This window comes from Polypterus senegalus, chromosome 7 (genome assembly GCF_016835505.1).
Source record: "Polypterus senegalus isolate Bchr_013 chromosome 7, ASM1683550v1, whole genome shotgun sequence".
Classification (NCBI taxonomy): domain Eukaryota; kingdom Metazoa; phylum Chordata; class Cladistia; order Polypteriformes; family Polypteridae; genus Polypterus; species Polypterus senegalus.
In genome coordinates, this window is record NC_053160.1 from 16,604,593 (window position 1) to 16,629,251 (window position 24,659).

A 24,659-nucleotide genomic window follows, 5' to 3' on the forward strand; every position below is an offset into this window, starting at 1 on the left:
TTTGGTCAGACGAAAAAGTGCTTTCCATGGCTGAAGAAGAACACCGCATTCCAAGAAAAACACCTGCTACCTACTGTCACATCTGGTGGAGGTTCCATCATGCTGGGGGGCTGTGTGGCTAGTTCAGGGTTTGGGGCCGTTGTTAAAGTCGAGGGTCAGATGAATTCAACCCAATATCAACAAATTCTTTAGGATAACGTTCAAGCATCAGTCACAAAGTTGAAGTTAAGCAGGGGTTAGATATTCCAACAACACAATGACCCAAAACACATCTTGAAATCTACAAAAGCATTCATGCAGAGGGAGAAGTACAATGTTCTGGAATGGCCGTCACAGTCCCCTGATTTTGAATATCATCGAAAATCTATGGGATGATTTGAAGCAGACTGTCCAGGCTCGGCAGCAATCAAATTGAACTGAACTGGAGAGATTTTGTATGGAAGAATAGTGAGAAATACCTCCATCCAGAATCCAGACACTCATCAAAGGTTATAGGAGGCGTCTAGAGGCTGTTAGATTTACATTGTGCTCATAGATTTGTGCTCCGGACCAAAGACAAAAAGGGCCATCCAGACTTATCATCAACAAGTCCAAAAGCCAGGGTCTGTCATGGTGTGGGGTTGTGTCAGTGCCCTTGGCAAAGGTAATTTATAATTCTGTGATGGTAGCTTTTAATGCAGAAATATACATTGAGATTTTAGTATAACATATACTGCCTTCAAGACAACATCTTTTCCAGGGAAGTCAATGCATTTTTCAACAAGAAAAACACATTCTGCACATATTACAAAGGCATGGCTGTGGAAGAAGAGGGTACAGGTACTGGACTGGCCTGCCTGAAGTCCTCGTCAGTCTCCAATAGACGTGTGGGGAATTTTGAAATGAAAAATGCGACGATGACCCCGTACTATGGCACAGCTTAAGACGTGTTTGCTGCAAGAATGGGACAGCTGAAACGCTTCATCATTTGGTACCCTCAGTGCCGAAACATCTTTGAAGAGTTGTGACAAGGAATGGCGACATTATAACGTGGTAAACGCTTTACCGTCCCGATTTGTTTTGGAATGTATTGTAGGCCTGAAATGCAGGAATAGATGTATATTAACAAGGGAAACGATGCTGACAGGACAAAACATTAAATATCTTGGATTCATACCGTCTGCAATGAAATAAACAAAGTAAATTTAATTATCAATGTGCTTTTTTTCACATTTTTCATACTGTCCCAGTTTTTTTTCTGATTTAGGGTTGTAAATATACAGAGTGCAGATTAAGGTCTACAGTTTTTAATGATGTCCATTTTAAAGAAGTCGGTGCGGTTGGACATTTAAAACCCCCAAGCGATAACATTTTAGAGAGACTAAAACCAATCCAGATGGACTGTAAAGTCCCCTTTCCTGTTTCAAGGTCCTGTGATGTCATTACATTGGCGATTCATTCATTTTAAACAGGTAAAGCACAGCCATACCCGGTGAAAAATGACATCTGCTACCCCTCTCAAGTGAATGTTTCTCAATAGCTCGTTTGACGGTTGTCAGTCATTGCAATGAGTTTAAAAGTTCATTGAAAGAAGAAGTAAATATGAGATTGCGTGATGAGTTTGTATCTTATTATAAAGATAATAATGAACGTTATACGAAACCCAAGTTTAAAACACTGGAAATCCCTTTGCCTTACGCCACGAGCATGCCCTTTGCTCTCAAAAGATTTAATTTGCTCAACATCACGACGCGTGAGCATCGGGCGGTGCTGGCGCTGACGTCACGTTCTCGCGAGAAGGCGGCTCCTGCTTGCCTTTAATAGTCCGCGCTGCCGGTACTGATGCATAGTGTTAATGAAAGTGGAGTCTGTTTGTTTGTAGGTGAAGAGCTCATCTCCTTTTTCTTGGTTAGTATATTTGTTTTCCCATGTAATGTTTGTTTCGCCGCGTTTTAGTCCAAGTGAGATCATTTTTGGGTTATCTTAACCATGGTTCTGTTACCTTGCATTAGATTGTATTCGGATAGACGATGGTGTGAATGTGGTTTTTATGCTGTCCTTTTTGGATTCCTTTCATATATTCCTTTCTTTTCGGTAGGTTGTGCATCATGGCTCTAGTTGCTACTGAGCAGCCACAGGTGCGTATTATTTTTACTTTACCATTGGACGGGGTTACAGGTTCACCTGCCGTATTGCTTTTATTGGCCATTGTGACGGACAGACGTTTCTTCTGACATGCTCTTATTCCAAGGATTAATCTTTTTACATTTCTTTTTGTTCAGAATGTGGTTTCCAGAGTGGTTCAGTTGCCACTGGTGAGTTCTACCTATGATATGGTGTCTAACGTTTATATTAACACCAAGGAGAATCATCCCTATATAAAATCTGTGTGCGAAGTGGCCGAAAGGAGCGTGAAGACCATTACGTCTGTGGCCTTGACCAGTGCTATGCCGATCATTCAGAAGCTGGAACCTCAGAGTGAGTAAGAGGGTGTGGATTGGGTAACCGTGTGGAATCCTTCAGACTAGGAAGTTGGCGCATTTGAAGCGAAATGACGCGACCTCAGTCAGACAACTACAACCGATTGCACTTTCACCTAGTTTATGGAGCTGCACATGCGCTGTTTCGTTTTTGTCGGCACGCAATATTAATTTGAGCGTAGAACCTCCCGCTAAGGCTTCCTTGTCTACAAGAGCATTTGTATGGAGTATTTATTAAGCAGACACCTTTTATCCGAGGCGACTTACAAAGCAGTGCGGGTTGGATAATGGATGGACTTACAAAGCAAGTTATAATGCAAGAGTGATTAGACCGGGCAAGTATCAAAACCCCATATAACATGAAACCCGAGCAAGAGGGAATACTACCAATTATACCTACAATTGGATTAGGACAGATGCGTATCCTAAACTCTTTGTAAGTAAAACGTCAGCTGTCCAGTGGAAGAGAAGCTAAGCAGTTCCAAAACATTTAGCCTGGTCTATAAAGATGAAGCCCGCTGAATGGCGCGTGTGTTTTGACGTTCCAAATGATTAACTGTTTGCACATAGTGTTGGTGCTTTGAGCTGAAAGTTATTTGACTTTTTTTTTTTTTTTATTTTATTCCTGTAGTGATAAAGTACGCTAATCCCCTATTCAGATTTCTTCAGTCAAGTTGTTGGCCCCAGACAAACTTACCGTTCTTTTGCGTGGTTTGCGAAGCCTAATCTTTGAAAACTTCTGCCTGAGACTCTCAATTAGGGTCTCCAGGTTTTGGTTCCAGCTTTTTTTTTTTTTTTTTTAAATTGGTAAAGTTGTTTGATGGCTCTTCCAATATGGAGCTGAAGTCTACACTCGTGTTACATTTTGTTAAATTTACATTTTTCTAGCACAAGTACTTCAGGATGCGCATACACAGTTCCACATGGAAGCATACAAGTGGAGGACTGGTGGTTCTTTTGTCATTGTTTTGTTCACAAAATGGTTATCGCACGTAGCTGTTTAAAACTAAAATTAAGAAAGAGTTGTGAATCCTTTTGGCTGGTCTTGTTGGGGGGGGTTGCCACAGCGGATCACCTACCATATTTTTCTGCTTTCTGTCCTCGGCAGCATGTTCTGCACATGCATGTCCTATCCTTGGCATCCTTCTCCCAATGTACTCGGCATCTCTCCTCTGCACATGTCCAAACCAACTCAATCTTGCCTCTGACTTTGTCCAAAAAAAAAAATCCTAAGAGTTAATTAGAACGAACCCTAAAATATGATTTAGTAGTACATTAAACGGTTTCCAGTTAAACTTGTTACTGCAAGCCTTCAGCTACTGTGGCAATCCAAGATATAATTGATTAGCCCAGTCTTGCACTCTGGCTGTTCTGTTTTTAAGAGTAATGCTCCTATCCAGCCTCACTTACTGATTGCAAAATTGAATGAATGGTATGATGATGCGTTTATATTAAATTTGGGACTTGTTTAGTAGGCAAGTCATTCTCAAATACTGGACATCCTCAAGTACGTGTTCTCATTTTCCATTTACACAGTACAAGTGAGACTACTTTCCATTCTCAACAACAAAATTTATTTATATAGCACATTTTCATACAAATGTAGCTCAAGTGCTTTACATAATAAAGAATAGAAAAATAAGACGCAATAAGAAAACTAAATAAATCCACATTAACATCGAATAAGAGTAAGGTTCAATGGCCAGGGGGGACGACAAAAAAAAAACTCCAGATGGCTGGAGAAAAAATAGAATCTGTAGTGATTCCAGACCATGAGACCGCCCAGTCCCCTCTGGGCATTCTACCTAACATTAAGTGGAACAGTCCTCATTGGTTTTAGGGTTCTCGCGGAAGGACTTGATGATGATGGTCACGTATAGTTCTGCCTTTTTAATCCATCTATCATTGTTGGAGCATCATGAAGCTTTGAGTAGGTGGAGGTGGTGCAGGCCACCACCACAAAGAAACCGGAAAAAGAAACAAAAGAGTAGGGGTCAGTACGGATTTTAGAGCCACCATGAATAGTTATTATGAAGAATTGAACATAGAGTATCAGGATTAAGTTAAAGTGAAGTTATAGAAAGGCCATGTTAAATGTGTGTTCAGCAGTGTTTTAAACTGCTCTACTGTATCAGCCTGGCAAATTCCTATTGGCAGGCTTTTCCAGATTTTAGGCATAGCAGCAGAAGGCCGCCTCACCACTTTAGTTTTGTTCTTAGAATTCTAAGGAGACCCTCATTTGAGGATCTGAGGTTGCGATTTGGAATATAAGGTGTCAGACATTCCGATATATAAGATTGGAGTGAGATTATTTAAGGCTTTATAAACCATAAGCATGACACAGGTAACCATTGTAGTGACATTAAAACTGGAGAAATGTGTTCGGATTTTCTTTTCCTAGTTAGGATTCTAGCAGCTGCATTCTGCACTCGTTGCAAGTGATTTATGTCTTTTTTGGGTGGCCCTGAGAGGAGTGCGTTACAGTAATCTAGTCGACTGAAAACAAACGCGTGAACTAATTTCTCAGCATCTTTCAATATGAGGTCTACCTTTAGCTATGTTTCTTAAGTGAAAAAATGCTGTCCTAGTGATCTGATTAATATGCGATTTTAAAATTCAGATTACAATCGCCCCTAAGCTTTTTACCTCTGTCTTGACTTTTAATCCTAATGTATCCAGTTTATTTCTAATAGCCTCATTGTATCCATTATCGCTAAGCTTTCAGTTTTCTCTTTAACTTGAGAAAGTTACTAATCATCCATTCTGAGATAAGTCAGACATTGTGTTAGTGAGTCAAGAGAATCCGGGTCATCCGTTGCTATTGATAAGGCCAAATAAGCACCATGCCGACTCTCTGCATATCTGGATAGTATGAAAGCAGTTTCTTCAGCCAAGCAGCCAGTTTAGTAAGCTTGATGCAATAAAAACCACCTCTGAATTTCAGACTAACGTTGCATTTTGAGAATTCTTTGCACCTTCACACCCTTGTTCAGGGGAAGGAGGTACAAATTGCAACTGAGTGGGAATACTTGCAAGTGTCCTAGATTATTGGAATAGTGCTACTAAAAACGGGCTCTAAATGCAGTTGGCACTCTTCTGTAAGCTCCAACTCCTAAAGTCGAGAAGGACCTCTTGTCCTTTTATCGCAGTGTGACTCGTCTGTCATCATTGTCTACTTGGCTTGATGTACTGTAGTATTTAACAGCTGCTGATTAACATGTGCCGCTTAAGTTTTTGTGGTTGATGTTGGTTTGTATCAGATTTAAAAATTGGAAATGTCTGCTGTTGGAATCTCATTGCACACACAACTTGAGTAAATGGTGTGAACAGGCTGTTTTTTTTTAAAAGGCCCACAAATCGCACCAAAAAATCCTTTCCTAGTGGAAGGTTTCCCTTTTGTAATGGGGGTGGCAAAAAGGGTTAATCTAAAGTTTTGATGGCATTCGTATGCATTATGGAACTAATTTAGGTAAAGTAATATGAAACTGCTGGGAGTGTGGTGGGTTTTAAGTTTAATTTTGTAACTTGATTGGATGCATCAGAGTAGGTACTTGTTAGTGTAAACCTTGAACCTAATCCTAAAAGTGTTTTTATCAGAACAAATGCTAGTTTAATTCCTATGCTGTTTGTAACCTGCGCAATTTTCATTTTTAGTTGCTGTGGCAAATGACCTTGCATGCAAAGGACTTGATAAAATTGAACAAAAGCTACCAATCCTCCATCAGCCTTCTGACAAGGTACAGTGATTTGTGTGGCATCTTCATTCCATATTGTACAGAGATCTTGAAATGCATGATTTTATATCTCCCACTTTAAATTTCAAACTAGTGGATGCTTGTCTTTGGGTTTAGTTCTGTAGATTTATAGCATTGGGGGGAAAATGACTGGCTTGCAACCTTTTTTTAACAGGTTGTTGCAAGTGCGAAGGATGTAGTGACTGGCGCTAAGGATACAGTGTCCACCACAATCGGTGGAGTTGTGGACAAGACTAAAGGGGCAGTCCATGAGAGTGTGGAGATGACCAAGGCTGTAGTAAATGGCAGTGTTAATACTGTCATGGAGAGCAGAGTTGTGAAGATGGTAACCAGTGGAGTTGATACTGCCTTGACAAAATCGGAGTCCCTGGTGGATATGTATCTCCCTTTGACAGAAGAAGAACTGGGTGAGGGTTTAATTTAAATTGATTCAGTTTTGTAACTGAATTTTATTTTCCATCAAAGTTACAAAATGAGTGGCTACTTATTGCTAACAATATCTTGTAAATTGGTAAACCAATTCTCAGTTTAGTTATGGTGTGGAGTATAAAGCATGGTGTGTTTTTATTCTGTTAACTACAGGAGTGTTTCTACCCGGTCTTGAGACTGAATGTGCCAAGGTGTACACAACACTTAATTTGACGTTTAAAACCCAGAGTTAACTTTTTTTTTCCTCTTAAAACCTTAACCTCTTTCCCTACAGTTTAATTTTTTGTCTTGAGGTTTTATTAGATGTAAGCTGTTCAGGAAGTGCAAGATTAAAAAAAATGTAGCATTGGCTTTATATTCACTTTATACCAAACCAATGTGATCTCTTGAACTTTGTTGGTTCCAAATTGTATCTTTTGGTATTCATAGTGTCTCTTCTTCCCCCATTCCAAGCTAAAGAAGCAATGAAAGTGGAAGGATTTGATGTTGCGAATATTAGACCCAGCTATTATGTAAGGCTTGGCTCGCTGTCAACCAAGCTTCGGAAGAGGGCTTATAATCAAGCTCTCTCTAAAGTGAAGGATGCAAAACAGCGAAGCCAGGAAGCTATTACTCAACTCCATTACACTGTTGATTTGGTGAGTCTTGATGCCCGTTTAACTTAAGACTGCTGTTTAGGGGGCAGGAGCTCCAATTGGATTGGAGATTATCCTCTAATGCTTGCTTGCAATTTTTTTTTTTCATTCTTTAGATTGAGTATGCAAGAAAAAATGTGGACAGTGCTAACCAGAAACTTCATGGTGCACAGGAAAAACTGCATCAGTCATGGGTTGAGTGGAAAAAGAGAACTGGCTATTCGGAAGACAATCAGAAAGCAGAAGTAAGAATTTATGGTGACACATTACCTACTCCGGTTTAGTTTTAAATGGGCGCATCTTAACTTTTAGATAATTTGTCAATCTTCTCACTGTTAGCAAATTTTTTTTTTTTTTTGGTTCTATACCTTGTGTGCAAATTTGGCATTTACTGGGAAAACCTGTTTGGTTTATATGGTGTTGCTATTTGTCTCTCCTTATGCATCATTGATAACTTGTATTTAAAAATGTACAAACCAGATCCCTAGTTGATTGTGTTTTCTAAATCTAAAATAGGAGTGCAGCAATGATGCTTTAAAGTATCCAGTTTTATCTTAACGTACCCCACTCTAGTTAACTTAACAATAATTTGCAAATATGCTTGTGAATTGTTTTGCATTTGTGTGCTCTATGAATGGTGTCTGTCCACTCACCCCAAAGATTTTTAAACATCGGATTTCAATTTCTTTTTTCTCCCCATTTTTATTTATCCAGCACATAGAGTCCCGTACTTTGGCTATTGCTCGCAGTCTGACGACACAGCTCCAAACTACTTGCTTGACATTGGTATCCAGCATACAAGGCTTGCCACAGAACATTCAAGATCAAGCACACTCCCTCACCAAATCGGCAGCAGACGTCTACCAGAGCTTTAACTCGGCCTCTTCCTTCAGAGATATGTCTGATGCAGTACTTGCAAGAAGCAGAGGTCAGCTTGGAAAAATGAAGGAGTCTATGGACGGCATGATGGATTACCTGGTGAACAACACCGCCTTAAATTGGCTGGTAGGTCCCTTTTACCCCCGGCTTGGTGACCCAGAGCCTTCTGAGCACAATGGGGATGAGAAGATGGAGGAGATTCAGTCGGAAAACTCCACACCCCTTTCACATAACTGCTAGTTAATAGTAATGAAATGTACTGTATGCACTTTGTCCTGCACTTGTTCAGATCTTCAAGTCACACTTCATGCTCCCCATCCTTGATACTTTACAGCCTCTTGTTATCCATATTGTAACCTACCATTGGGTATTTTAAACACCTATGACAAGTTTGCTTGTTTACAAATTTAACATGTTGATCACCACCCCCCCCACTTGCACTTTTTGATGTGCAATAATGAGTCTGACATGGTGACTATTTTATAGAAAAACTCAGCTTTGCAGCTTGAGTCGAATCTGGACTTGTTTACTCATCACAGATATCAGATTCACTACTTCAGTACAGCACTCTTACCTTTAACACACAGGGGTTTCTCTTGGATGATGGGTGCTTAGTTGTGAAGTTCTAGCACGTTACTGTACAGTTATTGTGCTGTGCTTTGTATCCTGTGCCTTTTCTTGTCAGAACCTTAACTACATTCTGTGCCAGTCATTTGTGCCTTTTTTTTTTAAAAAGCTGCTTTCCAGAATGTTTCACCAACCACTTTGTATTTGTTTAATAAATGAATAAGCATCAGATTTGTCTCTGATTCTTTAATTTGTGAAAGTTGAGATTTTTAACTATTTTATGCAAGCCTGTTACTCCAATATATGAATATCTGCAGCTCTCTGCCTGACTGTGCACAGTCTGTTGCATGCAAGCTTTCCTTGTTGACAACCTTTAGTATGTTTGCCATTAAGCTATCCTTTGTGTGTGGTGTGCTACATTTTACTTATTGGCTATCGCTTTTTTGTTTCCATGTTGGTGGGGTTTTTCCTTTTCCATCCCCTTCCAAGGAGAAATCCACTTATTTTATACTTTTAAAAAAAAAAAAAAAAAAATCACCTATTTTGAATATGTAAGTAAACCTCTTTAGAGAGAACATGGTATTCTTGAAGGGTTTTGGCTGTCTTCTCTCGACTAACCTGAAATCTGTAAGTCGGCAATGTGGGGATGCCCACACTCCTCCAGTTTTGTTTTGCAGTGTACTTGGGATGCTTTTCCTTTTATTGTAGTTTTGCTTGTTCCTCTTTGGGCAATCGGTGAAATGTTGCACGCAAGGACAACTCTTAAATTGGTTTTTACATCAACGTTTAGTTTCTGCTAGTATAAATTTTGCCCTTTTAAAAATAACCAGTATAATGTTGATGCTAAACTGTGGCAGAAAACCTTCAACTATCAACACCCAGACTTGCTGGGTAAAGTACTCTAGTTGAACTACTCTAACAAATGCCGGTTATGTAATCTAAAAACTATGATCATTCCTCATGAAGCGTGGTGATCTGATTCATTAATATTTATAGCCAACCTGGAGTGAGTGCTCCTCAATGATCTGGTGTCCATTACTAGATTTGCTTTTCATCCAGTGGTGTCTGTGACCTTGTCGGGCAAAACCAGACCACCTGTTGCTTCATGCCCTTGGGCTACTCGGGGTGTGTTTTTAGGTTTAGTTCTGAACGCCTTCATTGAGTGCCTTGGATCCAGGCCTTTTAATGACATCTTGGGCACTGCCTGTTTGTGGCGAGAGTGTCCACCTCAGCAAGAGGTTTACTTACCTTGGCAGTGACATTCATGTTTCTGGTGACTCTCTTCCTATGAAGCCAATAGATGGATTGGAAGAGTATTGAGGTTGCTGGAAAGTGGGGGTGTGGTGCTCCTGATATCTATGGAAAAGGACGCTATCCAGTGACCTGAGACAGACTGGATTCCTTTGGTATTGTGTCTCTTCAGTGAATCCTTGGGTCCCGCTGTGTTGCTCATGGAGTCCCGAAAGAGGCACATTACCTGTATTGTGAGGTAGCGGCCATGTGGCGTGTTTAAGCCCCAAAGAGGGTGATCCAGCTCGTAAGATCCTCATTGTTGGGACCAGAGTGGCTGGACCAGGCCAAGGGGTCACCTGCATAACATTCCCCAAAGATCTAGCTATATGCAGATTGGGGGGGTGTGTTGGGGACTCCCCTTCCCAAGTATATTTTATGACCTTGTTGGTTCTACCTTGGTATTAACAATCTACATGCATGACCCGAATCATAATGGGGAGCAAATGATGGATGGTGGTAATGTGTGCTTAACTGCGGTGCATGCGTGTGGTTTTTCCACCCTACAGATGAGACCCGGCTAAGCGGTTTCTCGCAAGGCAGACTGAAAATTGACAAATGGCTGGAGTGGACCAGTCGGAGTCTGGTCTTTCAGAACTGGTGTGGCTAAATTTTAAGTCTATAAGCTAACCAGTTGGGTTACCTTCCCTTTGTTTCCCTTCAGGCTAATTCTGTTTCTCTGAGATTTCACCTTGGTTTAGACTTCAGTTTACAGTCGGTAGTTTGCTTTGTCGCTTCAATGGCCAGTCTCTTTTGTACTTGTGTCTGATCATTTAATGAGCCTGAAATGTTAGGCTGCCCCTTTTCTTTTTGTGCAATTAGAATTCCCTTTTGTGTGAAGACAATTCTAGATTGTTGATGGCATTCAAAGTTAATATGTAACAATTTTATCCTGACTTGCTGCAGATGTCAATGTGTTTCCCAAGCTTAAGTATTTACCCGGTCTCTTGTGTTCAACATCTACTGTGGATAAATCTGTGCATGCACATTGAGTTCTCAGTTGTGTATGTGGTGGGTCAAACCCCCCGAGGCTTTATAAAATGTTTAGCTTACACTTAATATGTGTGCAGTGTTTGGCATGAATATCCACTTGGATCATTTATAAAAATGTTTCTCTCCAATGTAAATTGCATAGCCCTAATACACATTATTTCAAAGGTAAAGCTGACACAACCATAGTTTTTACAGTTGAGTGAAATTTTTCAATTCCCTCGCTTATTGTTTAGAGAGCCTAGAGTAAAGCTGGTGTTCTGCAAATCTGTTTTAGCACATCGCATGCATAGTCAGCCTTGTCAATTTGATTTTTTTTTTGTTTTGAATGGTTTGCTTATGTTAGTGTTTCCTGCAGAGGCATTAGCTCTCTTGGAAATGTGTTCTTTTAATATTGTGGCTTATTAAATAAACAATATCATAATATACCAGAAAAGGCGATATCCCTCCCATAGTGATTACGGCGGTACAAGAATCACATGAGACAAAATATCTTTTAGCTTACATTTACTGACGTTTTACGCGGTTACAGACGGGGAGGCATATGGACAGACTTTTATCCAGGTGGGAAATCTGGATCAACACAGTCAGCCATTTTCTCCGTCCCTACGCTGGGAGGTTTTTCGACAACTCTTTGTGTCGACACAGCCTCGAAGGGTCTGGCCACTGTCCAGACCTTTTATAATGCCTTGCTTCATTTGCTGGTCTTCTCTGTCTCCGAACAAGGGCTGAATTCCTCTTCCCCAAAATACAGACATATCATAGTGCTTACATGCCGATTCTCATTCTCCCAATAAGGAAAGAAGATTTGTGCTGATAGAGGACAGAAATACCCTAACCTGTGTTTAAGCTGACTATACAAGCCTCCAGTTGTCTTAGGCTATCTAATCCAATGCTTGGCTAGCACTTCTAACTGCTGAGCCCCTGTGTGCCACAGTTAACATGCACATGTGAATAAAACTCATAACAGTATTGTCCAGATATAGTGACATAAAGAAAAATGTAGTATAACAGTTAGTCTAACCTTCATCGAGGCAATTTTGCTATTGTGATGCACTGAACAATTCCCTGTTCCATTAACACTTTGAGGGCTGAATATTTTTTCCAAAAAACTCCGTTTTCTGAAAGCACACAATGCATTGGTTTCGCACAAATCAACCTAAAACGTCTGTGGCTGCTGTTGGCGCCTGTTCGGCATCTCTGGCAAGAGTGGCTGCGCAGGGGTGGCTCAATGGCCAGCAGAAAAGCTGTTTTCGCACGGCAGGTGGGCAACGGTGGCAGTCGCAGCACGACGCAATATGGCTTGTACCTCTTGTCGTCATAAGTGGTGGTTCTAACCAGCCGAACGCTGCTGTAGGAGTATCCGCTACACGAATGAGTTCAGTACCACAGTTAGCTGGGGGCCGATAGCCTGATGCTGGTACCTCACTTCCGTTTTCCATTTCCAGACCACTTGCATCAAACTCAGAGTCCGATATTACGTAAAACGTCCATGAAGTATTTTGCTTTGCACATTTGCTTTAGTCTCTCCAGAAGTTGCTGCCATTTTAGAGGCTGTTTGCTCATTACTACTCCTGCACATGCAGGGAATCGAAGTCAAATCAACAAAGCTATGTGACTCCTTCAAGCAAAGAGAGTCGAACTAAAACGTAAGGGTGAGTTTTGTCGCAGTTTACAGCCGATTACTGTTCTATACCCCTGAATTTCGACAAAAGTCAACATCAGCCCTGAAAGAGTTAATATTCAGACAGTCTATTTGAATTGAGAAAGTCCCAGCAGAAAGAGTCTATTGAACTTTAAATGCCCTAATTTAAGAGCCATTGCAATGTCGACATTATTGCTACGATAATTGATAGATGCTTTATGTGAATTTCCCCTTGGGATTAATATCCATCTTATTTGGCTTCTGGCTTAATCCGTAATACTTCACAGTGAGCCTAAATTCAATATTTGGGCAGGCAATCTCATTACATTTTTTGCTGCAGCTGTGAAGGAGAGAATTGCAACCTCTTAGTTAATCCAGTCTGTTTGTTTGATTGATTGGCTGGCATCGGCCTGCTGCACTCAGTTGGCATCCTGCACTACAGCCTTCTCAAGTAGGTCCCCTTCGCTCAAGTGACTTTTTTTTTTTTAATTTCCTAGTTAAACCCTCAAACTCTTTACAGAATTTTAAGTATATGTAAAGAAAAACATAATTGTGAAAGGTTATGACTGCTAAAAGATCATTACAGTGCAACATTTAGTATGTTCATTCGTGAGGCTTAGAATTCAAGTGCCTCAGTTTTTATCAGGGCTGTGGAGTCGAGGAGTCGGAGACAATTTTGGGTACCTGGAGTCGGCAAAAAGTTAACCGACTCCTACTAAATTTTAAATGGGAATTAAAAAAGTAAGTTGAAATGTCCCAATTCACAAACAGTCATAATGAACTACTTCTCTGCTGTAAGAATAAAGCCCAATGCATGCAGTGCATAATGTTACCACAAAACGAACATGTCAAGTAACCATGAAGCATGCTTTTCATTGACTGTATGCGCCACTATATGGGATGTAATGCACAGGTAAGGTGCGGCACCGCTTTCCATTGTGTCGTGTTCCACTGTTACAGGGACCTGTGAACCTAGCCTAAAGCCCCCCCATACATTTACAGATGCACTGCCGATTTTTTACGGCCGTTCAACGAGTCATCACGCCAAACGCCTGAAAAATCATCTGGTGTGTTCTCAGCTCCGTCGGCTCCCCTTCGCTATGCGCTAGTGAAGGAGCCGAGAACACAGATCTCCCTACCTGTCTCCAGCAGAGGCTCGTTCTGCTGATCAGCTGGCCGGTGAGTGACACAATGCACTAAACTTCCGGCTGGCTGACAGAGGAGACATCACATTACTTTGGATGGGGGCGGTGGTCGAGATTTTCGGCAAGCTGGATCTGCCCGTCCATGTGGACACCCGCAATCAATTGTTTGTCTTTAATCTGGCATTATAGCAGAGTGTTGGCTTCCTAGCCAGTAGTTCTGTGGTGAAATGACACGTATGTTGCCTTCCTTTCCTTCAATGGATGTAGAAAATACATTAGCATAGTATATACATACAGGGGAGTCGGAAGATTTAGAAACTGAGGAGTCGGAGTCGGAGCATTTATCTACCGACTCCACAGCCCTGGTTTTAAGAGACCATGTCCTCAAGGACCAAAGAGCAGAGTAGGTGTGGAACACTAAAATGACGACTGTTAGTGTGCTTAAGCAGTCTTGTCATAGGCACAGCTACATTTGTCCAGTTCGGCATGCATTTTGCTCACGGCACGGTGAAGGGCTGGCTTTTCAAATATCGGATTAGTTTTACGGGTGCTGTACTCATTTGCCAGTGCGCATACGTAAGTGCTTTGCTGTCTTGCAGTCAGGGGTGTGTGTGTTTTTTATTCACCCAGATCTCAGTTGCTTCTTATAGTAGTATAGTTGCTGAGTACTTCTGTGATTTGTGAGGTGCAATTGTTGGCTGAAGTCGCACTCTGATCGTTTGAGGGTCTTGGCAATAATGGACGACTTAGTGTAGAACTGCCTCTTCTATAGATTAATAAGCCAGTTGAGGTGGTTTGGCATCTTTGGCTGCCCCCAGACATCAGGTATACCAAGTATGTCAGTCAAATACTCACTGGTGGGTGTCGAAAGTGGAACTTTTTTTTTTCCCCCCACTTCCAAGGGAAACAATTTTTAGTCATTTTCCAAAATGACTGCCTCTCCATTTTGAAGTTACGAACAGTGACCCTCAAGCTTCCATTCCTGTTTTAGTGAGCCTTCCAGAAGCTTTTTTGCCAATGGTGGGTTTGCGATTAGGAGCACGCGCTGATACAGCGTATTGCCTCACCCACCACATGACAAACCAACTCAGGAGTGCAGCCCTGTGACAGCTGACACCTCAGCACCACACTAGTTCAGCTGGAGTGCCAGTGCTGCCACCAACCCCCATGTTTTTCCCTGTGAGTTGGAGGGCCGGATGCAGATTAACGTCATACCCAGGACAGTCCAATTGTAGGTCAAGGGCCCAAAGGAGTAGAGTCACTCCTGGCATTTATGGGGTTCGAACTGGCAATCTTCCGATTACCAGCGCAGGTCCCTAGCCTCCGAGCCTCCACTCCGCCCTTGTGGGTTTGAGCCCTGCGCTATTTGTTCTCCTGCTTGGTCATACAAACCTCCCTTTCATGTGGTGCTTGCTTTGATTTCCCTGCTTGTGCTTCTCTTTCCCGTGCACCCAAGTACTTCTATTTCCTGACATTTTTGTTTGTCATTTTCTTCTAAGCTTTACTTAAAGAGCCTGCACGTCAATAACACTTCATGTTGAGTGCCTCGTATGACATTTTCAGCTCTTTTGTTCCGTGTTTCTCCACATTTCATATCTCTCTGATCAAATTGAGCAACAAAATGACAGCCTTTTAAAAATATATGTATATAATGTACGCCCTGAAGCATTGTTCCTATTGTTTCTGCATCGACACTTCATGGATTGATGCGTTTGTAAAAGCTAGACAGTCGTGGGAGGGTATGCTGGAAGGTACAGTACCTTAAGCGAGTATGTCCCTCTGTGTCAAATGTTTAGTTTATATATAACCTGAACCGTTTAGTCATGCACTTTCAAGACTGGTATCTTTCACTGTGCCTGAAAGTTGCAATTTAAAAATGCATGTGCTTAAAAAAAGCCATCTATTATTGTACTAGCTGTGCTAACCATCTAAGTAATCAACTTCGACCTCAATGTTAACATTTGCAGTGCACATTCATTTCATATGCCTGTGTTATATGCAGTTTGGTATGGGATTTATGAAAGCAGTGTTAAATGTGTGTGATGTGCCACAAATCAGTGAGTTACTCTTATTCATCAGTCTAATTGTTTAGATGCCCTTTTTTATTTCTGCATTCAGCAAAGTGTTCTATATATGATATTAGAACAAAATTCAGAAATTGTTTATTTGTCATTTCAAAGTGCTTAACTTTTTTTAGCATTTTTATTTCAGTTCATTATATTTTTGTGGAGTTTACTACCTAAGTTGTATCCAATATCAGTACTATGTGATGAGCATTGTAGGCTTGGGTGGAAAAGACACTGGGCACAAAGGCAGAGCCGCTACTTCAATATTATCATATATTTTTATGCTAATTAGCAAGAAAAGGTGTAACCTGAGCGATCCCCCTGTGGACCACCTTAACTGCAGGTATTCATCCCAACCAACTTCTGCATTTAACAGTCACAGAGTTCTGTATAAAAAGAGAGTCAAAAGTGTAAGAAATGAAAAAGTTAAACATGTAACGAGCATATCAATATAAATACAATAGGAAAGGTCTGTCTAGTGACCAATACTATACTTAGGCAGATTTAGTACACGTCCTTCATGTGAGATGTTTTGAAATGGTTACCAACTCCTGGCCCAATGTCGCAGTCAGGACAGTAGAAGCAGGTTTCTCTGCATAGGGTGTGTTTTGTTTCTATCCCATGAGAGGGCACGATGTCCATGCCTGTTCTACATGATTGGCATACACCTTGTTACCTTCTCATACACAAAGTATAGGGAAAGAATTGGAATCGGATAAAAATTCTGTTAAGAGATTTTGATGAATCTCGACGTTTCAGACCTGCCCGAGTCCGAAAATACCATTTTTAGGATTGTCTGTGTGTGTGTGAACACGATAACTTGTGTACGCCTTCACTTAGGTCAACCAAAGTTTGCAACCAAGTATTAGGTACAAAACGCAGATTTCCATCAACTTTTGAGCTACTGTATTTCCCCTAATCGGAAGTGGTACTTTTTTTATTCATGCAGTAGCAGAGTCCAATTTATTCAACTTTACTTTAATAATCGTTAAATATATTATTGATTTGATTTGTCATTTATGGTTCTTTAATGTACAGAACATAAAAATATAATCATTGCCTTGCGGTTTACTCCTCAAATGTTCATCCCCATATCTTGAGTATATGAGATCCCCTCCTGATTTTTTTCATTTGTTCCTAGCTGTCCCCAACGGCTCCACCCATGTAGTTGTGAAACGGGACTAACTTTAAAAATCAATTTAAAAAAAAAAAAAAAGTAATTTGTATTGAGACAAATGTATATTTGATAGCATTCTTATGTGAGGGCCTCTTGATGTACAATATTTTTGGTTTTGCTCTGATGGATGAGAATGTAGCTGTGATCTCTTTGCCAAAAATGTGAAAAGTTGAGAAGGTATACATACAAGTATTAGGTACAGAACGTAGATTTCTATCAACTTTTGGGCTATTTCCATTAACCGGAAGTGGTAATAATTGTTCAATATATTTGATTTGTTGTTCAAAATATAAAAATATAACCAGTCTTGCGGTTTTCTCCTCAAATATCCATCCCCATATCTGAGTGTATATATGTACAGTATATGCATGTGTATTTATGTGTGTGTATGTATGTATATACGTACAGGTGTGTACAGTGTGGTCCAGATCTAAATATGCAATTATGAGAAGGTGAACACATCACACCCGCCATCAGCCTGACAACCGTCTCCCTGCTGCCGTCTATCAGTAACAAATAATTTTTTGTGAATTCTCTATGTAATAAACTTAAGTTATAGCGTAATGAAAATTGCATAATTAGATCTGGACCATTAGATACAGTGCATCCAGAAAGTATTCACAGCGCATCACTTTTTCCACATTTTATGTTACAGCCTTATTCCAAAATGGATTAAATTCATTTTTTTCCTCAGAATTCTACACATAACACCCCATAATGACAACGTGAAAAACGTTTACTTGAGGTTTTTGCATATTTATTAAAAATAAAACTGAGAAATCACATGTACATAAGTATTCACAGCCTTTGCTCAATACTTTGTCGATGCACCTTTGGCAGCAATTAAAGCCTCAAGTCTTTTTGATTCTGATGCCACAAGCTTGGCACACCTATCCTTGGCCAGTTTCGCCCATTCCTCTTTGCAGCACCTCTCAAGCTACATTAGGTTGGATGGGAAGCGCCGTGCACAGCCATTTTAAGATCTCTCCAGAGATGTTCAATCAGATTCAAGTCTGGGCTCTGGCTGTGCCACTCAAGGACATTCACAGAGTTGTCCTGAAGCCACTCCTTTGATATCTTGACTGTGTGCTTAGGGTCGTTGTGCTGCTGAAAGATGAACCGTCGCCCCAGTCTGAGGTCAAGAGCGCTCTGGAGCAGGTTTTCATCCAGGATGTCTCTGTACGTTGCTGCAGTCATCTTTCCCTTTATCCTGACTAGTCTCCCAATTCCTGGACGCCTGGCATTCACACCAAAGAGTTCAATCTTTGTCTGTTCAGACCAGAGAATTTTGTTTCTCATGGTCAAAGTCCTTCAGGTGCCTTTTGACAAACTCCAGGTGGGCTGCCATGTGCCTTTTACTAAGGAGTGGCTTCCGTCTGGCCACTCTACCATACAGGCCTGATTGGTGGATTGCTGCAGAGATGGTTGTCCTTCTGGAAGGTTCTCCTCTCTCCACAGAGGACCTCTGGAGCTCTGACAGAGTGACCACCGGGTTCTTGGTCACCTCCCTGACTAAGGCCGTTCTCCCCCGATCGCTCAGTTTAGATGGCCGGCCAGCTCTAGGAAGAGTCCTGGTGGTTTTGACCTTCTTCCACTTACGGATGATGGAGGCCACTGTGCCCATTGGGACCTTCAAAGCAGCAGAAATTTTTTTGTAACCTTCCCCATATTTGTGCCTCGAGACAATCCTGCCTCGGAGGTCTACAGACAATTCCTTTGACTTCATGCTTGGTTTGTGCTCTGATATGAGCTGTCAACTGTGGGACCTTCTATAGACAGGTGTGTGACAGGTGTCCAAATCATGTCCAGTCAACTGAGTTTACCACAGGTGGACTCCAATTAAACATCTCAAGGATGATCAGGGGAAACAGGATGCACCTGAGCTCAATTTGGAGCTTCATGGCAAAGGCTGTGAATACTTATGTACATGTGCTTTCTCAGTTTTTTTATTTTTAATAAATTTGCAAAAACCTCAAACTTTTTTCACGTTGTCATTATGGGGTGTTGTGTGTAGAATTCTGAGGAAAAAAATGAATTTAATCAATTTTGGAATAAGGCTGTAACAACAAAATGTGGAAAAAGTGATGTGCTGTGAATACTTTCCGGATGCACTCTGTGTGCGTGCGTGTGCGTGTATATATACCCAAATCTAGAGGAGATCACTCTCGATTTTGTTTTATAGGATACCACAGCACAAAGCACAGTGACTTCCACGTTTTCTCTAACCTGAACCTTGGCAGTTGCTGCATTGTGAACAGTGGTTAGGGCTGGCTAACCACTTTCTTGTCCTTCTGCTTGATTAAAATCATTGTGCCTCCTTGCCATGCATCTGCCTCCACCACGGTGAACATAAAGGCGACCAATTCACCAGGTATATCACAGTGGTTTGGTCGCACAGTGCATTATGCATCAGTTTCACTATCCATGTCAGTATCTGATGACCAGTTTGCACTGTCATCACTTGGTTCAACTAATGGTTCAGTTTCAGTCTGTTCAAAAGCTTGTTTTTCATTTTTTTTTTTTTTGTACCATGTTATTTCATCCACTAGATGGCAGCCTAAACACTATTCCAAGCTTTATTCAGGTAGAGTCTGCCTCATGGTTAACCATAATTTAAGCAAAAGAAGATGAGGAGATGACATGACAGAAGTGTTTAAAATCATGAAGGGAACTAGTCCAGTGGATTGGGACTGTGACTTGAAAATGAGATTATCAAGAACACGGGGGACACATTTGGAGACTTGTTAAGTGGAAATTTCATGCAAACATTGTTTTTCAACACACTGAGAACCAGAGACACTTGAAATAGGCTACCAAGTACTGTGGTAGAAAGGATTTTATTGACCTTCAAAACTCGACTTGATTGTTTTCAGAAGAATTAATTGGATAGGACTGGTGAGATTTGTTGGGCTGAATGTCCTCATCTCATTGTTCTAATGTTCCTAATTACAACAAATTCTGAGACCCAGCCATGCTTACATTTAACGTAAAGGTTAGTCTTGCGGGGCCAGATGTGATTCACAATGAGAATACACGTCGGTGGACAACCTGTTTAAAAAGCGTCTACTGTAGTGGCAAAATGCTGCCCTACAAAGGCCACACTCACAGGGCTTCTTCGTAAGCCCCCTGTACCCACCACCACCACCAATGTCTTTACATTTTAAACTGCTGCCATGTGATTGGAGAGAGCAAAAGATACTGAACAAAGGCTTGATGCTGAGAGAAAATTAAAAGCTAAAATTGCTGTTAACCATTCAGGAGCTCGGTTGTTCAGTTGCTCAGTAATTTGCACGTTGTCATGAACAAAGCGTCAGAGGAGACACACACGCACACGTGCAGCTACTGGGCTCCACGCATTTGAGAAGTATGTCCGTCTGCTACGATATCTTTCTGTCATTTCCACTATTAACATCACTATATTTTAACTATTGCATCACTACATAACAGCAAATAGAGTTTAGATAAGCATTGTGGTCTATGGCTATATATGATGTGTTAAAATGTCTCCCCTGTTTTCTCATGGCATGTTTGCATTTCAGATTAGTTCTTTAGTTATTTGTCTAGATGTGCATTTGGAAGGTGGATGTTGTGCAGCCTCATCTGTGCTTTACTGGTGTCATTTGGCAGGTTTGTTGATTTGTGTGTTTTGAGTCCTGAAATCCGCATTTCCTGTAGATCTTCCTTATCCGCTCTTTCAAATACTTCTGACAGAGTGTAACACACAGTTTTTTTATTTCCAAAGCATGTTTTAGAGTTCATATTGTCACAGGCATAGCTGCCAGTTCTTTCGCGCTTGCATCATCTTCTACACTAATGTCGTAACACTGGACAACGGAGAGCAAACGCAGCACCTGTGACAACACGTTACTCACATTTACCACTCATCCATTAATGCCATGAAAAGATGATACATAATCGGATGCTATAGAATGGCTTTTCCCCTTTCACTATTCCCAGATAACAGCATTAGGATGGTTTATTAGCTAGGAAATGGATTCAGTCATTTATAGTGGTGATTGTGTTTTATTTTTATTTATTAAAAAAAAAAACTATATAAAAACTAAGTGTATTTGGACACATTAGGTGAAGTGATACACTTTGGGTCACATGGTAAGTTTTGCAGAGCTCTTTGATCGATCGATAGATAGGAACTTTATTAATCCCAAAGGAAATTATGGGGTTACAGCAGCAGGCATAACAAGCCACTGACATACAGCTATCATGAATTATCATTATTTAAGAAGATACAAATACATATTGCGAGAATTATCTGGACGTACTAGGGGGCTTTGCCCCCTGCTCGTTTCTCTCGCCAACCCACCTTGCCTGTCCTCTCGGGAGTTTTGCCGCTCGCGTAAGGGGATGTGGATGTACAATTTAAACAGATTTTAATTTTCGTATGAAGTATTACATTTGCATCCACATGACGTATAACTGCCCGTGATTGCATTTCGTTTCTTTCTCTCTATTAAGTAAAACAACTTTTTTGAATGTTTGGCTCTGAGATTTGTTAATTGTCTTTGCAAAAGCAACTCTAACGGGAAACTGTTAACGTTTTAATACGAATGCCATATCAAGATCTCCTTTGAGGTCTAATGTTATCCCCTGAAGACATGCTACATTACCATTCTTGGATACATCCTTCTTTCAACAGTAGTTCATGCGTTGGAAGACCGGATGGTGTTAACGGTTGTAGATATTCTTCTGGATATTGTAAGTTGATGTTTTCATCTTCCGCACGTTCACCACCAACTGTTTCAGCATAGTCTATTGATACACATTTAACCATTTTGCCTTGTTACTGATTGACATTTCTGGAGTAAATTCGTTTGACTTCGTTTTTTGTTGCTAGGAATGCCTGTGTACTCATTTTTTCTGTTGCTAACCCTTCGTGATGAAATTCTTCAATTTGATTTGGACATAATATGTCTTTAATTGAGAACTTAAAGTGAGGAAAACGTTAAAATTTATAAGAACTGAGAGCGCAGGAAGTGTGTCTGACAAAAGCATTCACAAGACTGAGAGGTGAGATGACTGTGGTCTGTGCCCAGAGGGGACTGGGCGGTCTCATGGTCTGGAATCCCTACAGATTTTATTTTTTCTCCAGCCTTCTGGAGTTTTTTTGTTTTTTCTGTCCCCCCTGGCCATTGAACCTTACTCTTATTTGATGTTAATTAATGTTGATTTATTTTGTTTTATAATTGTGTCTTTCATTTTTCTATTCTTTTAATATGTAAAGCACTTTGAGCTACTGTTTGTATGAAAATATGCTATAGAAATAAATGTTGTTGTCTTGTTTGAAAATGATTGTAAGTATGACGTGACTTGAAAGAATCTCATACTAAAAGTCTCTGTCTCACAGGACTTCATTCCAAGAAGTCTCTTCAAAAAGTCACGTCTCGTCTCCCAAGAATTTTTTTTTGTTATAATAGAGAAATGTTAAAGTCTTAAGTATTTATAAAGTTATTAGAGTTTCACATGATATCAGTCATTGGCACATAGCGTCATTATTTGATAGACCAGCACAGTATCAGTCACCTTACAGGGAATAAGACCACCTCGGCCTAATTGGAACTCATTATAGAATTCTTGTTCTTCACAGTGCAATTCCTTAGACTGGCGGTTCTCAACCTGTGGTGCGCACCCCGAAGTAACAAAAAAGGGGGGGCACGAAGATGTGAAAAAAAGAAAACAAGAATCGAAAATTTGAAAAATACATCTCTTGAAACCAAAACAAATGAACTTAAACTACATTCTGATACTAGAAAAATAAATATACAGTAGAGTTAGATAAATGTTAAAGGTTCAGTAGGTATAATAAAACTTGTAGCTGTGTATCGGCAGCAAAAAATATAGGAATACATTTTATTAGGGTTTCAAAAAAAAAGTTAGTCGATTAAAACTGTTATGAAAACTCAGGTCGCAAATACTTAAAGGTTGAGAAACGCTACCTTAGACTGTAGCAGGCAGAATTCCTAATGTGTTAAGCATATGTGAGACATGTTTATTTTTTATTAAATGTGACTTTTGTGTCTTATTTGCCAGGTTCCTGATTTCACCATTACAGATCTGTCGTCTGAGCCCGATGAGTACCCCTACATGCTGGCTATGGAGGATGGCGTCGCCAACAATGACTACTCTCGATCAAATGGCCCCATTTTGGCCACTTACACAGGGGAATAGAAAAAGAAGCCTGACGATTTCCCTGCTGCTCTTTATTACGTATTTATGAATTTGTGTACTGAATATGGCTGAAATTTATTTTCTATTGCGTATATATATTTTTTTGCTAATCTTTTACATTTGTGTTTCTTGGAATTCTGTTTAGATGATAGTTGAAGCTTAACTTTAATGGTAGTAAAAGTTTTGGTTGAAAGGTGTGGTGGAGATTCCTTGAAATAAAACAATTTGCAGCAAAAATTTACTTTTGTTTTCGATTCGGTGGGCTGAGTGCAAGTTAACTGGTGCTTCATTCCAGTGCTATCAGACAATTCGGAACTCCGAGTTGAGATGTTTCACCCTTACCTCTTCAGTGTGCGCATGTGAGATTCTGGTCGGACTTTTTGGAGAAACACAAGGACAGGTCACAAAATGTTTGTGTGTGTGTGTGTGTGTATATATATATCCGACTGGGAGCCCTATATATTCTATGTTTGTGAAATCCATACTTTCTCTGCAAAGAATTATTTGTTTTTTTAAGTCCTTGAAATGATTTTGTTATCATGGCACTGATTTGTGCTTAAAATAGACCTTTTGGCCGATGTAATGAAGAGCTTCCTGTTTAAACGGGGCTGCGAGATGTGAACTCGGCTATTCGGCGCACCTCATTTGATTTTGTCCGGCAAACAAATTTTCAAAACAAACCGTATTTTACAACTCTAATCAGAGTCAGAGTAATAATTATCTTGGCGTGGTCATTTTAGATCTGAGATCGGCTAAAATTTAAACAATAACTGTTGTTAATACCCAGCCATCATTACTCAGTTTTCCAATAGATGTCAGATGGATGGATGCCAAAACCGAACTGCCCAAAGATAGATTTCGACGTACCAAGCAAATGGCGATACGTTCTAAATTACTTACGGTTCTGGAGATGTCGAAGGGTTTAAGTCATTCGATGATGTTAGTCCTGGAAAGTACGCCCCACCAAACCAACGTTCCAAAAACCAACTAAACTTACTGTTATCTGCTCGAACCAACACTGACTTACTATACTCAGCCGTCTGGCGGCGTCACTGAAGCATTCGAACATTCTTAGCCAAGCAATACTGCATCCGCGTTTGCCACGTTATGTTACAGAGGCAGAGTCCCATTGCATGGTTCTAACTTGTATTGAGTCGAGGAACTGACGCGAACACCATACATATGGATAGTATCAAATTATATTTAAGGAGATATATACAATATATATACATACACACAGTGTATATATATATATATATATATATATATATATATATATATATATATATATATATATATATATATAGATAGATATAGAGATATAGATATATATAGAGATATAGATATATATAGATAGATATATTAAATATAGATATATAGATAGATATTTATATATATATATAATATTTTTTTTTTTTTGTAGCGACTAAGTAACAAAT

At 40.2% G+C, this 24,659-nt stretch overlaps 1 protein-coding gene across 2 annotated transcripts; it reads left to right on the forward strand.

The window, feature by feature from the left end:
* Nucleotides 1–1,764: 1,764 nt before the first annotated feature.
* plin2 (perilipin 2) lies at nt 1,765–23,457 on the forward strand. 2 transcript variants are annotated; one of them, XM_039758253.1, is made up of 9 exons: nt 1,765–1,887; nt 2,078–2,117; nt 2,262–2,457; nt 6,114–6,196; nt 6,369–6,621; nt 7,097–7,281; nt 7,395–7,523; nt 7,993–8,283; nt 23,083–23,457. In XM_039758253.1, the coding sequence occupies exons 2-9, from the start codon at nt 2,088–2,090 to the stop codon at nt 23,218–23,220; spliced, it is 1,305 nt and encodes a 434-aa protein (XP_039614187.1). In that variant the 5' UTR covers nt 1,765–1,887; nt 2,078–2,087; the 3' UTR covers nt 23,221–23,457. The 2 variants fall into 2 exon arrangements, with proteins under 2 accessions (XP_039614187.1, XP_039614188.1); XM_039758254.1 differs by lacking the exon at nt 23,083–23,457 and having other exon boundaries at nt 1,766–1,887; nt 7,993–8,953.
* Nucleotides 23,458–24,659: the final 1,202 nt, after the last annotated feature.